This window comes from Solea solea, chromosome 12 (genome assembly GCF_958295425.1).
Source record: "Solea solea chromosome 12, fSolSol10.1, whole genome shotgun sequence".
In the NCBI taxonomy this organism is placed as follows: domain Eukaryota; kingdom Metazoa; phylum Chordata; class Actinopteri; order Pleuronectiformes; family Soleidae; genus Solea; species Solea solea.
In genome coordinates this window covers 21,587,808-21,604,952 of record NC_081145.1, presented here as the reverse complement: position 1 = coordinate 21,604,952, position 17,145 = coordinate 21,587,808, and the positions used below count along the sequence as shown (strand labels likewise).

The window sequence follows — 17,145 nt, the reverse complement described above, 5'->3', positions numbered from 1 at the left end:
ATCTGTTTACGATCTCTATAATGCAAAATGAAAAAAAAAATAGTTGATTACAGCATTCTTAATCAGACATAATGCATTATCTAACTCCTCAACCCAATTCTAAACCAAGTCTTAACCCTATAAAGTTGTGAGGACCAGCCAAATTGTCCACTCAAGGTCAAATTGTCCTCAAATCCTCAAAAAAACCCTCCTAAAAAAGACATGTATACACACACATACACACACTGAAAGCAAACAGCATGAGATGAATCAGTAAGTGCAGTGTGTGAAGTGGTGATTTGCTTTGTTTTCATGTTTACTTGTGCAGGCTGGAGGTTTACTTTAATAGTCAATAGTAGCCTGCTTGAAAACCAGTTTTGACAGTTACACACACACACACACACACACACACACACACACACACACACACACACACAGTTCCTCAGCAACATTTACTCTCAAGTGAAGCTTTGACGTTTGTGCTCATAGATTCAGAGTCGGTGGATTCTTTATAGCACTTCATAAAACCCACATTTAAAGACTTGCTATCATGGGATGCTTTTTTTATATCATGTTTTCTTGCTTTTATGACCAAGGACGTTATGTTTTTTGGCCAAATTTGTTTATTTGTCAGTCAGATTGTGAGATTACATATACAGTATACAGAATACAGTATTCCTATGATACGTTCACCTTATTTATCCGATTGATGTTTGCTGCTACTCTTTTGCTGTTTTGTCAACATAATTTCCCCCTGGAATGGAGGATTAATTAATTTATGCATAATAAACATATGCTAATTGGACATAGGTAATGCAAATTTTAATCTGTAGTCCATGGCCAAATGTCATGATAGCCTCCTTAAATTAACGTTAATTCTCATTATTATTGCGCAGACACGATGTTAAAAGAAATTAATTAACAGACAAACTGAAAAAGAAAAAGAGAAAAAAATGTTTTTTGGCTCTTAGGATCGTAGGATGACGTCACACCACGTCCGCCTGCCCTTTCACTCCGTGCGCGAGCTCGACAGTCCAAAGTATAAAGTAGCGCGAGCGGCTTTAGTGAGGAGAAAAGTCTCGTTGAGGTAGAGAGAGAGACAGAGTGACGGACACGAGTCCACACACAGTAGGCTGTTCATGAACCCACGGAGCCGTGGACGTCCACGCTACTTCATTAAAGAGTAAAAAGGCGACAATGGAGTGGAAGTTATGGATTTAAAGCGCAGAGGACGTGAAATGGGTGATCTGCTGCTGGCGCTGTTACTGCTGACGAGTTCACTGGTGTCGGCGGCTCACGGTACGTACACTTTTTTTTCTTCTTTTTGTTCACAACATGGATTTTTTTGTGGAACAATGAGCGAAAGAAGCAAATAACGATAACAACGTTGTAGTTACCGCGTTGTTGTGCTCTCCGGCTGTATGTGTTTGTGTGTGTGTGTATGTATGTGTATGTGCGCGCGCGTGTGCTCCCCCCTCTAACGTCCCCCCACACACCGAGACCAAGTGCAGCGCTAGCAGTGATTCCTTGTTTGACTCCGAGAGTTTATGGTTTTAATGGGAAAGAAGAACAGCAACGGCGATAATAATAACAGCAGTAATAGCAGCAGCACAGTTGTAATGACTTGGTCTTAAAACTTTACGGTGGTGTGTGTGTTCGTTATTGTCCACTTTTAAGGAACGTATCGACTACCACTACTGCTAATAATAATACACCATTTTATTTGTATCGTATTTTTATTTGATCAGATGTTCAAAGACACTTTACAACAACACAGATCTAGCAATAAAACACACACACAACATAAATTACACATTAAAATCAGTCCCTAAAGTACTGGTATAAACACACATTTTTTCACAACCTGGTCTCAACTTGGTCTTTCCCATTAGGACCAGGTTGTGGTTCTTCATTTCTGAGGCTCTGGCTAAAGTTTGGATACGCATGGGGATTGTTTTTGTGTCTAGCTTAACGTTAAGGTTATACATTAACTGGTTAAAGTTAAGGTTAGTTATCAGGTTGTTGGTGAAGCGGGTCAGATGAGAGTTAATGGAAAGCTCTAACAAGAGTAGCTCCTCTAACCTCCTGTGTGTCTCCATGCTTTGTGCAGCCAGTTTAGCCCCTGAGTGTAATTATTTGTGGGATCATGGCAGTGAAGTTTGCAGTCAGCCTGGTGCTGCTCTCCTCTCAGGCCTGGCAGCTTCAGCTCCAGCTACAACTCCAGCCCATTCCTGCTTGGTGTCGGGTGTCAGGCAAACTCTGAGTTCCAGTCAGTGTGAAAAAGTAACCATGCTGTTTATTTGGGAAAAGAAAAAGGCAGCTGGACACGTTAGAGACTTTGTGCCCGCGGAATCGTTGTGTTTATGAGTCTTAACTTTCTCCACTGGTTTGATTTGTGGTCTTTCTTGCCTGAAAGTGCTCAGACTCATAGGCGGAGCTTAGCTCCCTCTCACGCAAGGCACTGTCTGCATCTGAAAACTAAAGCCTCATGCTTTATGTTCACTTCACCACATACACACTCACACGGAGAGTGCTGCAAGATACAACCCTTCACATGTTACTGTGAGGATCAGTTGGAAATCATCGACTTGCATTCAGTATTGTGCAACAAACATTGTTTGACAAAAAAAAAACATTCTGAATCCATACAAAACTAATCTTATGATGTCTTACGGTGGTCCATCTCAAAAACTATGCACAGTGTCACATGTTGTACGTGAAATCCTTGAGTTTTCTGCACCACTACCTTGGACTTAGAACTACAACATTTGTAACCAGTAATTATCAGGCAGAATGCCCTCAGTGGTCACTTGTTTAAATACAAATGTATAATCAGCCAATCACAGAGCAGCAACTCAGTGCCTTTAAGCACATAGACTTTATGTAGATGACAAAGTCCAAAATGTGTATCAGACGGGAGTATTTCAGAAACTGCTGATCTAGTAGAATTTTCACGCATCTCTACGGTTTATAGAAAAAGAGGAATGATCCAGATAATATACAGATATCCAGGCAAATATGTTTTGACGGCAGAGAAGAATTTCTATGCTGGTTTGAAATGATGGAAAGGGCGACATTAACTCCATAACCATCAGTTGCAAACAAGATATGTAGAAATCATCACTGAAAGAGCTTATTAGGTACACATAATACCTAGTCAAACCAGGTCACTATTTACTGTGACTTTATACAGGCCAAATTTCAAGGCCTTGTACATAAGAAAATCTACTAATAGTGAACTCTCCCTCTGTCCACTCAAGGCTGTTTATTCAAACATTGCTTATATCACACATATACATAAGCTTAACATGGTGTAATGTCCTCTGTCTTTAACTCGTGTTGCTTTAATCTATATTGACATTTGTCCTAGTAACTCAACTATGACAATAAACTGAATATCTTTGGTTCATGGACAAAACAAGACATTTGAAGCTGACATTTTGTGCAGAAAACAACTATTTGATTACTTGAGAAATTTAATGTAATATAACCCCAGCATATAGTGACTGACAGTGAGTATTTATTGAAGCCTGACTCTTGTTGACAGGTGGAGAATGATGTCCTGCTTTTAGCACCGAGGTGACGGCATGTTTGCACACTTCACACACACTGGACAAAAACAGCAAAGTCGTGTCAGTGCACTGATGGGCAAGCTTCACAGCCTTGTGTTTGTTGTATTTTACTCTTAATATATTAGTGGTTTTTTTTCACACATCCATAATACACCAATTCAATCAAATGTGCAAACCACAAAGAAAGAAAATAATGTCATCTGTCCAAATTTATATAATTACTGCTTCAGCAACATTTAAGCTGTGGGATCACTGAGAGATTTAGAGGATACAGCAAGTTTTTTTTACGTCACTGCTACATACTTGACTGCAGATAAGTGTAAACTCTTTTTGTTTCTGTTGTCAAGACAACGAGGGGGCTATGAAATAATTATGTCTTATAATTGCTGGTATGTGTCGTTTTTCCAAGCTTCCGTGGCGATAAAGTCATTGTTAATGACAGCAGCTCTGCGGTGATTTCAGCTGGACTTAGATTTAAAATTTAATTTTAACTTCGTGCCTGCTCCCAACTCTCTCAGGCCAACTTATGTCAGTGATTTGCAAAAGCTCAGTTTACCTGGAACACTCAAGAAACACAGACTGAGGTGGTGTATTAATTTGCTCAGTTTGTTGGCTCATGTATGGAATCACAGGATGTATGAGATATCAGTGGTTAGGCCTATCACAGCTATTACATAATCACCTGCATGCAGTTATTTTGTCTTTAAACCACAATTATTTGAATAATCAACCTAATTGATACAATTATGTTCATTTAAATCTCATTAAAACCAATGGGTGAAGCACTAATGTCACATTTTCTTCACGATTTTCACATTGTTTCCGTCCATCGTTTGTTTTTAACTGGCGCTCTTTTAAATAACATCATCTGGCTGTTTTTCTGCTTCATAGCACATGATTGGAGCATTAGCGCCTCTGACTCAGGGTTCCCACAGGTCCATGAAATCCTTGAAAGTCTCTGAATTTGAAAAGAAAAGTTTTTTGTTTTTTGAAACTCACCCCAAATAGACATGAATGTCACTGATGTGCCCTTCTTTTTTACAACACCACTTACTATTTCATGCGCTCTGCATTGCTTGACGTACGTAGACTAGGCCTACGCAGAACAAACATCGAGTCATAATTACTAGCGGTTTTGTGGACACTGTCCACTGTCTCTCTCCACCGTTGACACGAGATTCCATGCAGAACAATGAGCGAGTAGCGTTAAGCAAGAGAGAGCAAATTACATGATGCCTGGGAAATGCAAATTCCAAGATCTCTGGCTCACTAAAGAAAATTGCAAACACTAGCTTGCCCAAGATCCCAAGGACAATCACTTGGTCCAGATGCAGAGTGTTCCACAAATCAATAAAAGTGGACGCCATGGGCGAAATGGCTCTTACAAGTTGCCCTCCCATATTAAGCTGTGTCAGCAGCACGTTCAATCCTTGAATTTGAGGGCCTAGAAAGTAAATGAAAAGTCCTTGAATTTGAAAATGTTCTTGTCTAAATGTGCGGTCTAAATCGGCAACTAGCTCAGTTCAAACTGTGATGTGCGCTGTTTGATTAAGGTTGCTATAACAGATAAATGTGAAACAAATTGTTTTGACATGGCCATTGCTATCTAGACGTAAACGTAAAACGCATCTGCTCTATCTGAGCACCCTAAGTACTTTTACTCAAAATTGTATTCATTTCATTCATAACTTTACAAAACTGCACACGTAAACTACATATTTATTGTTGATCATTTTGTATGTTTATCAGGTTGCATTCAATTTTTTTTTAAATTCCTTATTCCTACTACATATAGCTGAGGGGTATGTCCTTTAATTTTTCACACTTGTAGTAATTGTAATATTTTGTATTTTATTGTAATATTTTCCACCTTTCACCACCATCTTCTTTAACATCTTATATTATGTTTTTTCTTTTTTACATGTACTATATTTTGCCTTTAGTTCATATTTTCTATTTCATACATTCCCACTAGTATATCCATAGGTCTTTCCATCTGGACAATGAAAGTGATCCAAATGATTTAGAGAGACTGATTTGCTAGACTGGATGTTCAGTAATTAGTGGAGTTTAAATTATTTTTTTGTCTTTTGGAACAGTATGTGGGAGACGTACATTAACATGTGAACCAATTAAAGTGGAGATCTCTAAGTATAGGTGTGAATACACCACACTGCAATAAGAATGCATTAAGATCAGATCTATGTGACCACAGTCTGAGATGTTTTCGGGCCACACTGAAGTTTTGTCTTCTCGGCTAACGCCCTTTGCTTTGGTAGAAGTATGTATTTATTCACAAACAAATGCATAACCTGGCTTTCTCACGGTGGCTAGTAAAGTGTGAAACAATATTACAAAGTGTGAAACACTTTTTACAAAGATAGAGACAAATTTACATTGAGGACAAAATAAATTATATTTCACAAAATTTAAACAAATTTTCAAAAGCCACAGTTATGAGGGAACGTGAATGTAACAAATGCAGCAAGATCATGGTGACTGTGACACAGTGATGTTTGTCCATTTTGTGGAAAACCAATGATCTGCTTCACATGGTTTTGTGTAGATGGTTTCTCGATTTCTTTAAAAGACATAGACTAGACAGAAGGACTGAGTGCACGGGGAACATCTTAAAAGCTGAATCCTGAACAGTGTCAGTGCAGCATAACGTTAACTATCTTGTGCCATGTAAAAAAAACGGAATTTAGCTGCTGCTAACTTTGATATTGTGAAACATAAGTCTGTTGATTGCAACTGAGAAACCAGGCTCAATTTGTAAAATGGTTATGCATTTTGCTTTGGTTTTGGTTTTCTAAAATGTAAATTGTTTTGTCCTGAATGTAAATTTGTCTCTAGCTTTGTAATATTGTTTATATTGCACTCACTGTACCTTCTCCATGAAAACTGCATAAACACCACATAGATATATTATTTATTGTTATTATATATTATACTTACATTATAATTGCATCATGAAACATTTTTGTGACTGGTTTGACAGGAGCACACTTAGGAAGGCCTCTAATGCTTAATATCTTTTTTTTTTTTTTACTTCTAGCAGATTTCAGTGCATTACTGTCAGTTAAAAAGACAAATCATGTTGTTTTTTTCTATTTGAAATAGATCAATGTATGGAACAAGAAAGTGAAATCACAAGCGGACACGGGAGACACATGTGGAGATGCTTTAATAAGGCCATGTGTGAACTGATGAACTCAGACTTGATTGTCACTGGAAAGGGGGTTAATGTGCAGTAAGCAATGACAACACAAGTATTTATCACGGCTCACTGTTTAAAGCAGCTATGGCTGCCAGGCTCGGGCTTTTTCCAAAGCCAGCACGTCTTCACCTCATAGTTCTGTTCTGTTGTGGCTTGGATGTTAATGTCAGGTCTGAAAAGAACCACTAATCATCTAAAGAAACCTGAATAGATTTTAAATTGTTACTAATTACTTTTCAAGCACTACATGGGCTTGCCTCTACATACCTCACAGATTTACTTGTGGGCCTGGCCACTGCATGCATCCTTACTGTTCCCGCAGTTTGGGTTTAAATGAAGCCTCAGCCCATACTTTTACATGAAGGCTTTTACTACAGTAAACCTGTTGCCTTTCTACTTTCACTTGTTTTTATCATGCATTCTGTCTTATCAGCTGAAAACTGGCATTGTATCCAGATACAGTTTTTATCAGGTTGGATTTATATCTGTACTGTCATCACATGTGGTCAACTTTTGTCTGATTGTACTGTGATCATTAATCCAGGTGTAAATGGGTTCAAAATAATGATCAATTTATGTTGTTTTAATGCCAAATAGCAGGAGTTGCCTGTTGGCCAATTTTGCTGAACTTTGACACTTCACACATAACTCTCACACACTGATGGGCCTGTCTGTACGGTTGTGCAAGTGGGTGGGGTTTGGGGATTTTCTTGTTTGCTTAGACACTATATAAATCTTAATTTCAACAAATGAACATTCCTTACTTGTGTTTAAAAATGCCTCGCCAGAGTTGTGTGGATTGGAGGCGTGATTATATTATATTAATACAAATGTCTCTGTAGTGTCCAGCCTTGTTTTGCTCTGACCTTCATTTTTGAATGGCAACTTCTGTATCAATTTTAACTTGCTTTGTCCTCAACTTTAAAGATAAGTGTGTTGTTGAAGTTTGTAAAACAAATCAGCAGTTTTACATCTTAACAAATGTGTCCTCAAACTACCTCAGAATGTGGTTTATGTGGTCTGATCTAAGGACACATTCAGATCATTTAGACTTGTACTTAGTGCAATCTGGCCGAGATCAGATCATTGAGGATGGCTGTTAATACCAGGTCTGAACATGGTTAAAAAACAACAACTGATTTTTCTCTTTAGACTGAAATATAATGAGCTGAGTTCAGTTTTTAGTTTATGTAGATGAAGTGGTGAATATATTATAAAGATAACATTGACTTAAGCTTTTAAGTGGCTGAAATCATTTTTTGTCCCCACTGGCAAAAGTGTTTTTAGTGAGAGCAAGCCTCTGTTTCTCAGGCTTGTTCTCAGCACAGTGGGTGTGCACAGTGCACGCAACTCTGACAATGTGTCAGTACCTGATACAACCACACTACTGCCTTTAAAGCTGCTTTTGGTGACATCTTGTTGAAAAATCTGTTGAATAGCTCTATGACTGCTATTACTGATCTACAGCCCAGAGACACGTGTCTCTCATTCTCAGTACTATGACCGTAAATCTAGAAAAACGTTTATAGTACCTAATTCAACACCCAATCCAATCAGGAGCCAGAACAAGGCCTCTCAGCTTGTGAGCTTATAGCCTAAATGCTGATAGCGGAGGCAGCTGTGGTTCAGTGGTAGAGGGGGTCGTTTTTCAACTGGAAAGTTGTGTGTTCAATCCCCTCCTCCTTTACTCTATGTGCTGATGTGTTCCTGCGCCAGATACTTAACCTCAAGTTGTTCCTGACAGCTGTGCCAAGATAATTTATACTCGAGTATGAAGTTTGTTCAGTTGTGAATGAGATGGCTCAGTTAATACACTTGTAAGGCCAAGCATAAACTTCCCTGGTCATGATCTGGCAACTTTGCCACCCCTTTCATACCCCAACAGGGAAGAACACGAAGGTGAACACCCAACCCAAACAACTTTCTTGCACTTTTTAAGGCTAATTATCAAGACTTGACAGGATCCTGGCACATAACGTCAGAGTCCAGGGCAAGAGGAAGAAGTGTTTGTCACTGCTCTAGAGTTTTAATAACTGTGATGTGCATTGTGGGGAGTGATGGGATTTAAGCTAAGGGAACATTACCTTGCAGAACACGTTTGGTGAGAGTGTTTTCGAAAAGATCAAGCTGCTATTGATTTTTCTGAGACAAATCCGGTACAGGGACAAAAACACAGCAGCTACAAGCTAGTGTGTATTCATAGTCCCTCCTTATGTTCACTGTTGTTAGTTAAAGCTGAAAAGGTTAAAATACTTGCTAAAGATGGTAAGCAAGAAAGAGTTGGAAGAGCCATCAGTTAATTTTTTGTCATCCTGTTTTTAGTGAGGGTTACACTGAGGTCTGTGACCTGCTCCGTGTGTGAAACAATTTTCACACAATGTGGGATTTCAACCCTCAAATAATGTCTTTAATATTATTTTGATGGTTCAATTTACAACACGGTGAATGGCATGCCTGCCAAAGCCTTACAAATTTGTCTCTTTGGGTGGGCCACCCAGAAATACCTTCTTCCCTTGAACCCCGTATTTCCACTTCAGAGGCCAACCAATAGGTGATTTCCACACGCACACTTCTCTCCATTAGACTGCACTATATGGGCCATTGCATCCAGGTTTCATACACCAAGTCTGTTCTTTTGTTTGGATGGAGGCTCACTCAACAAAACGGGACAAGACCTAACACAGGCTGACTTGGAACAGAGCAGCACCTAATGCTTTTCTCTACATGACCTTTAGGGTTTTTTATTCATTCATTAACAAATGACAACCAGATAAACACACCTTTTTAATTTTTTTCACAACAAACTTCAGAAATCAAATCTTAATTGGCTAATTTGAGATTGACGATAGGAAGTATCTAATTGTTCTGCATAAGGAAAAAATTGAGGTTGGAATACTGAGCCATACAGATGGTTAGTGACTGAGTGTCGGAATTTGAGTTGGTAAGCAACATAGCAGCAGGGGAAGGAGAAGAGTTAGGGGCTAGAAGAGAAATCTGCGGGGCTGGAGGGAAGGAGAAGAGATTTGGTGACAGTGCTGAGGAGGAATGTAAAGAAGAGATTGATATCTTTTCCTGTTTGTGTTGCTCTGGTGTGAAACTTGAGTAGGTTCTGTGCTGTTTGGACTTCATCCAAGTCTGATGGAGGGAGGGGAGACACAGGAAAAAGAGAGGACAGAGAGGAGAAAGACAGGAATGAAAGAAAAACTGCTGGGAGAAGAGAGAGGAGGAAGGCGAAAGGGGGATTGTGGGAGAAGTGGAGGATGGAGAGAGGAGACAGAGACAGGCAAAGGGAGGATTGAGGGAGGTATAGGAAAGAAGGAACAGAGGTGGAAAGAGAGGAAGTCTGAGGCAGTCTACCTTGATTTCTCTGGAGTCCCCCCACACACACAAATAGGCTGCATAACTTTACTCCCTGTACTCATCACACATTTTTCTTGTCCCAGCTGGGGAGGTGTAAAGAAAATCTCTTCCTTCCTTGCAACAAACACATGCAAACCCCATGGAACCCCCCGTCTGTCTGTCTGTCTGTCTGTCTCTTTCTCTCCCTGGTTCCATTCAGTTGCTACAGTGACAGGACTATTGTCATGTGTACTTGCTCACTCACTGGTATATGTAACCTGTAAAGGACTTCAAAGTAACTAGATGTAAACAGGACACCATTACTGGGGTTGGCGTCTCCTCTCCGTGTGAATGCAAGCTCCCCTAAGAATGTACACTGTACAATTTAAGACCAGAAGCCAGCATCTGTTTTTCCTTGCGTCCCCGTCATTAGCCATATTTTCAGTGAGAGGGAACCTCCCCATCAGTGCAGGGGATTGCACAGCACAGCCTCATACAGTCATAGTAAAATTAACCTTTTTTTCACAGTTGAAAGTCGTCTCATCCCAGAGCTGAGTCCAAGAGACACAGTTACAGTCATTAGTCTTTAACCCTTTTCTAGTCATTACAGTTGACCCATTCACACAGCACTGACAGTATGTATCTAATGCTTTTATCTATCCCTTCCATTCATACACCACTGACACTGCCATCAGGGGCAAAGTGGTGTTCAGTATCGTACCTCAGTAATCTAGAGGAACCAGTTCTCTACTCACAGTGAAGATGACACATTTACTCACACATTGTGTCTAAACTTTTTGTTGAATTAGGAAAAATAGTACTAAAGAGGATAATAAGTATGAGAAGTGAAAATTTGCCAGGGAAATTTGTGACTTTTGTGTCAACTTCTTACATATTGTGTGGTCAATGTAGTATGCCTAAACGAAAAAAGATTTGAAATGTTCTAGATTGGATTGTTTAAGTGTTGGGTTACGAGTTGCCATCTTGTCTCCAGCTTTGTGATAATCTGGACCTGGCTTTATGTTGACCTAGGCTGTTATCCTTCCCCCACAACTGTTAGGTTTGGTTGTCTGCACTCAAGTGTTTCTGTTCCCTGAATCTGGGGGTGGACAATAATTAAATAGCAATATATATTGTAATTAAAATTTCTTCTATAGCAATACAACAAAGGTTCAGTATTGGCGTATTTCCACAGGCTCTACTCGCCTCGGCACGGCACGATTAGGTTGCATCTCCACTATAAAAAAGTACCTACTTAACGTGGACGGAGTCATCCCTGCACGGATGAGTGAAACGCAAGTTATGAGTGACTTTACACCAGACTCCTGTAGTTGTTGGAGATTAACCCACATTTTTAGGATTGCTAAGTAGTTTTAACTGATCTACAGTTCTGCACTGTTCGGCTTGATTTCTGTCCACACGTCTCTGGAGCCCAGCCTCCTACTCCACAGACTACAGCGGCAACGGTCTGTGATGCCGCTCACGATCGCCGGCGCTGTCCCTAAATACACCACTCCACTTTAACAGACTCCTCTGTTAAATATAGAGATTTCCCTGGTAGTTGTTGGAGATTAACCCACGTTTTTATGATTGTTAAGTAGTTTTAAGTGATCTACAGTTCGGCACTGTTCAGCTTGATTTGTGTGTGGGACGTCTCTTCCTGTGACGGCACTCTGGCCAGTCAGTGGCCGGCACTCTGACCAATCATCGCATGATACCTACTCAGCACGCTTTTGGAACCTCGCCTGAGCAGGTACTAAAAATAGTACCTGGTACCAGGTACTATGCTAGTGGAAATGCTACTTAAACTGTGGCGAGGCGAGTAGAGCCAGTGGAAATACGCCATATGTATGGTATAATGTGCAAACACAACAAGACACAACAAGTAATTGCTATGATATGTTCTTCCTATGAGGTGTTTTTGAGTGAAACTTGTGTCTACCGCTTTATCCTCACTGTCGTAAAAACTCACCACTGACGCTCCCCCCTCCCTCCCCCTCTCCTGGCCAAGTTCATTTGTTTTCAACGGAGCTGGCAAACACAAGCCTCAGAGCCATGTGAAAATACACATAAATACCTAACAAGTACAACAGCAAAAACAGCAGGTCGGCATCCGTTTTGCACGCTTCTGTCTTTTTCAGTTCTCACCATCGGTAAAAAGACGGTCTGATGTTTACTGGCATGTGGCCCCTTGCTCAGTTAGACAGTTGTTTCCTATTTCTCACTTCATCCAACAGTCTTCTTTGCTTGTTTTTCGCCGGCTCTGCCACGAAGAGCGAATAAAATAATGCTCTTGCTGCCTTGATCTTATGAACGGTACCTAGGGTGTATGTATATAAAGGATTTCGTGCTGGTGGCCCCGATCTTGGAAGGCTGGTTGTCCGCTAAAAGACTGTATGGAGGGTCTCCCCGCAACAAGACGTATAACCATCACAATCACTCCAAAGCTGTTAAATCAGGGTAAAAATACTGCATACTTCCCAATTTAGTGGTTCTGTTACCTTTTTGTTACTTTTTTACAGGCTCATGCCTCTTTCACCTCAAACTTACTTACCCTAAGACATTTTTTTTGTCTCTGTCTGTCTGCATAGTTCTCATTCTTTCCTTCCATGTGAGTATGACTGGGCGATGTGGCCAAAAATGTTATCACAACAAGGTTTTCAAATCAGTGTTTATCAATAATTATCGTGATTCAATGTGAAATACTTTAAGAGTGAGTTTTGCTTCTGAGTGAAAGTTGAACAAACCAGTTACTTCTGGTTTTAGGGAAGGAAAACAGCAGACACTAAACCGAGATTATGTGTTGTATCTCAAAGTGTGTTTGCACAATTACCATTAAATTTAACCCTTGCCGTACAGATATCATATATATGCTGTTTTAGTATTTTTGCCCTACACGTGAGGCTGTAAAAGTCCAGACACTTTCTTAGAATGTGTTTGAATCTCTCCTATTTGGTCCTATTTTGCATTCACAAATTTATCACAAACAAAAGACGTCTGTTAAGGATGAGTATGAGGCATAAAAGTTGTTGTGAGTGCACAACATGAACTAAGTTCACATCCACATTGATGTCTGTCACACAATTCTTTTTGTTCTTAATTTCAGTCATTAAAATAATTGTAATGTTATATGTCTTTTTGTTGGGGGAGCGTCCATACTGACAGAGGCAGTGTGTCTCAATGCTGTGGGACTACAGTAGGCTTGGTTGTGCCAAACCACAGCGTAGCAGGTCTGCCGCCCTGCCAGCCCCAAACCACAAGCTTCCCCAGAGGCACTGTGGCAGCTGCTGCTGTGACAGCCACGGCCTCCAACAGTGGGAGGACAACATCTCTTGAGTTACCAAGCTGCCCTCACACATAGACACACAGCTACGCATGGAATTCAGACCCTGACATACACATACTTCACAGGCATACAATATCTCAAGGTTTTAAATGTGTATTTTAGTAAATCGTCCCATTTCATTCACTGACGGTAACATTAATGTATAGCATATTGGTGCCTACAGGAAATCCCTCTGGCCTTTTTTTTCCTCTTTCAGTGGCCTCTGCAGAATGTTGCTAGATGGCATTAATATTAGAAGTTGTATCTGTGTCAGCAAGTGGCAATCTTATTTGGTGCAAGCAGGTTCTTGTTTTTGCCAAAGCCTGTTTGGTACTTCTGTGACTTGCTGCGAACTTGACTGTGGCACTGTTGAGGTGTGTGCAGTGGCACTGAACTGATTGTTAATCAGGCAGCACAACAGTCGGTGTGAGTAATTAGTGACAGTAAAATTAGTCGATGAGATGTCTGAATGTCAAAATCACCTTCATTAAAGGTCACTAAAACAGTCCAGATCAGGTCCCAGATGACATTCTATACGGACCTGGACCTTTAAATGATAAAAGTCACGTTCTGAAGCAGCATTTTTCTTTGAATGGACAGAACGTTTCTACCATTTGACGCACCAGTTAAGTCCAGTTAATTCAGACCAGTCACGATTGTTGTAAACCACCGCATGATGACTCAACCTCTCAAATTAGTGAAATTTGAGAGGTTGAGTCAGTGAGTGAGACACATACAGGCAGAGATGGAGGGAGGAAGAATAGCCAAGTAACTTCACATGGACAGAATCTTTAATCAAAACAAGAGTAAATTGTTTATGAAAAAGATAAACCTAATTTACACTTATTTGTTTCTTCTTGTAAACTAAAGCACTCTAATGGCGTATTTCCACCGGCTCTACTCGCCTCGGCACGGCACGACACGGTACCATTAGGTTGCATCTCCACTACAAAAAGTACCTACTTAACGTGGGCAGAGTCATCACTGCACGGCTGAGTGAAACTGCGGTGACTTCTTTTTATACACCACACACACACACACACACACGAGTGACTAGTGACTTTACACCAGACTTCTGTATTTGTTCGAGATTAACCCACGTTTTTTTAGGATTGTTAAGTAGTTTTAACTTATCTACAATTCAGCACGGCTTGATTTCTGTCCACGCGTCTCCGGAGTACAGCCTCGCACTCCACTCCGGGAGAGGAAGTAGGAAAACAAAACATCTGGTTACTTTTCAGAATAAAAGATCCTGTGATGATACCACATTGTACTTCACTTTACTACATCATAGAAAGAGTCCTCGCGAGCTCAGCGTGCTCCTGTTTATTCCCTCTGTAGAAATACTGCTTTGTTTGTTGTTTACAACATTTAAAGTGTATTTCCGTGCGAGAAGAACCACAAAAAAACCTAGTCTCGCGACTCCAGCTGTGCAGCTGTGTGGAAGCGGGTGGACGTGAGACGGCAGCAGTGAAGTGTAACTTGGCTGAGCTGAGCGGACCAGAGCGGAGCGTGTCCATTCTGCCCAGCAACAGTGAATACTATTTTCTGATTGGCTGACAGGTCGCTAATTCAAGACAGCTGTATGAATGAACTACGCAGAGCAATCTGCCTTTGTATCCTCGATTCATAGATTATTCATTTATTTATTTGACTTTTATCACTTATCAGCGTGGGAAATGTCACTGTGGTGAGGCGAGCCGGTGGAAATGCGCCTTAAGATCTAGCTTTCACATGACCTTTGCATGAGGAATTTATTTTCTATCTGGACCTATTGGAATCAATTTGAATACTGCTGAGGTAGATAAATCATTAACTTTGTATTTTGTGTTCTGATTGTGGAATAAAGTATGGATGAAAAGTTTGCTTACTAAATGTAATGTTTGGAGGGGTGGGGTTTAGGTTGAACTTTTTATCAACCAATACCGCATAAAAAGTGTGTAATATGTGAATTTCCTGTCAGACTCCACAGCTTTAGGATTTCCCTCAGCTTTGGGTTAGTTTCAAAGGTTTTGAATCTTACTGAGAATTTCTTCTGCTCTTCAGGCTCACCTCTCCTTCTCTTTGCCAACCGGCGGGACATACGTTTGGTGGATGCAGAGAGTGTGCGGGGTGAGTCGGCCATTGTTGTCGGTGACCTGGAGGATGCAGCAGCAGTGGACTTCCTGTATTCTGAGGGCCTTATATTCTGGACCGATGTCAGTGAGGAGGCCATCAAACAGACCCACTGGAACCAGTCATCCAACTGTAAGGCTGCACATTGTCTTCCTAGTGTCCATTCTCCTTGAATAATGAGGAGCAGCAGTAAATGCATTCTTCCTCTTGTCACCGCTTTACACTGTGAATGTTCTGTGGTTGCAGCCCTTAAAGAGGCACTGGGAACTGGCAAGACTGTCGTAGTATCAGGGCTGGACAGTCCTGATGGCCTGGCATGTGACTGGTTGGGTAAAAAGCTTTACTGGACAGACTCAGAGACCAATCGGATTGAAGTGGCCAACCTCAACGGAACCTCCAGGAAAGTCCTGTTTTGGATGGACTTGGACCAGCCCAGAGCTGTTGCTCTCAACCCTGCACAACGGTAAATAGACATACTTCCATTTAGTTTTTGGATATGCTGTTCGGGATCCAAATAGAGAATGATCAACACAGAGGACGAAAAAAAAAAAAACCTGTGCTGTTTAGAGCTGCTCATTTAAAGACTATGTAGTCTTAAAGATATATGAAGTTTGGGATTTTTTATGTGAAACGTACTTTTTCCCCATAGACTCGCTACTACCTATCTTTGTGGAAAGCCCAGATACCACTCTAATTTTCATAAACTCTTCAAAATAGTGCTACATAATTAGATTTTTTTTCTGCATTTAACCCATCCTTATTACACACCAGTATTTAACACACAAACTGGGCACAGGGGCAGCTCTTTTGCACTAATGGTGTTGGGTACCTTGCTCAGAGACAGCACAGCTCTTGACCTGTCCTAGCTGTCCCAATATAACAGACTCAATGACAACAAGGGTGGGATTCAAACCCACACATGCAGAGCACAATGGATTAGCAGACCATCACCTTAACCACCCATCCTTTATGCCACTTGATCAATGTCAAAAATACCTTAGCTGGCCTGGTATACCTTAACTGACAGTGCAATGTGTATTGATAATAACACATACTGCAAAGAGAGAAGATGGTCTCCTCTGCAGAGTGGTTTGAACATAACACTGACCTCCCTTTGCTCTCGCACACAGCTAGTAGGATCAGCAAAGCCTTCAGATGATAGATTTACAGTTGTGGGTTATTCAGTCCATAAAACGCTCAGTTTGTTTTCCACTCTAATGACTTATGATTGTGCTTCACCCGTTTTAATGTGGTTTAAGGCCAATTAATAGTTTCCACATCCACGAGTCAACTGAGGTCCACATGATGTAAATGTCGTCATCCACCCCATAAAGACCTTATGTGGATCTTCATGTGTAGCCCAAACATTTGTAACCGTGTGGCCTGTATGTGTCAGCTATTCACACTCCAGGTAGGACAGTATATTGGAATAGAGTAGAATGTGGATCAGCTACTCATGTGTGGAACACCAGGCCAAAATGGATCCTCATTTTAGTATGGATGGAACTGTAGGCATGTGAGTCTAAGTGGAACGAATTAGGATACAAAGGTCCTCTTGGGATCACTCCAATATTTTTTTTTACTTATCAAGGACA

At 40.7% G+C, this 17,145-nt stretch overlaps 1 protein-coding gene across 1 annotated transcript in view; it reads left to right on the top strand.

Annotated features, from left to right (window-relative positions):
- Nucleotides 1–1,034: 1,034 nt before the first annotated feature.
- Nucleotides 1,035–17,145, top strand: part of lrp5 (low density lipoprotein receptor-related protein 5) — a 53,455-nt gene continuing 37,344 nt past the window's right edge. Inside the window, exons 1-3 of the mRNA XM_058644831.1 lie at nt 1,035–1,278; nt 15,482–15,682; nt 15,797–16,013. Coding sequence (XP_058500814.1) covers nt 1,191–1,278; nt 15,482–15,682; nt 15,797–16,013 — 506 coding nt within the window. The 5' untranslated portion in view covers nt 1,035–1,190. The remainder of the gene's footprint in view (nt 1,279–15,481; nt 15,683–15,796; nt 16,014–17,145) is intronic.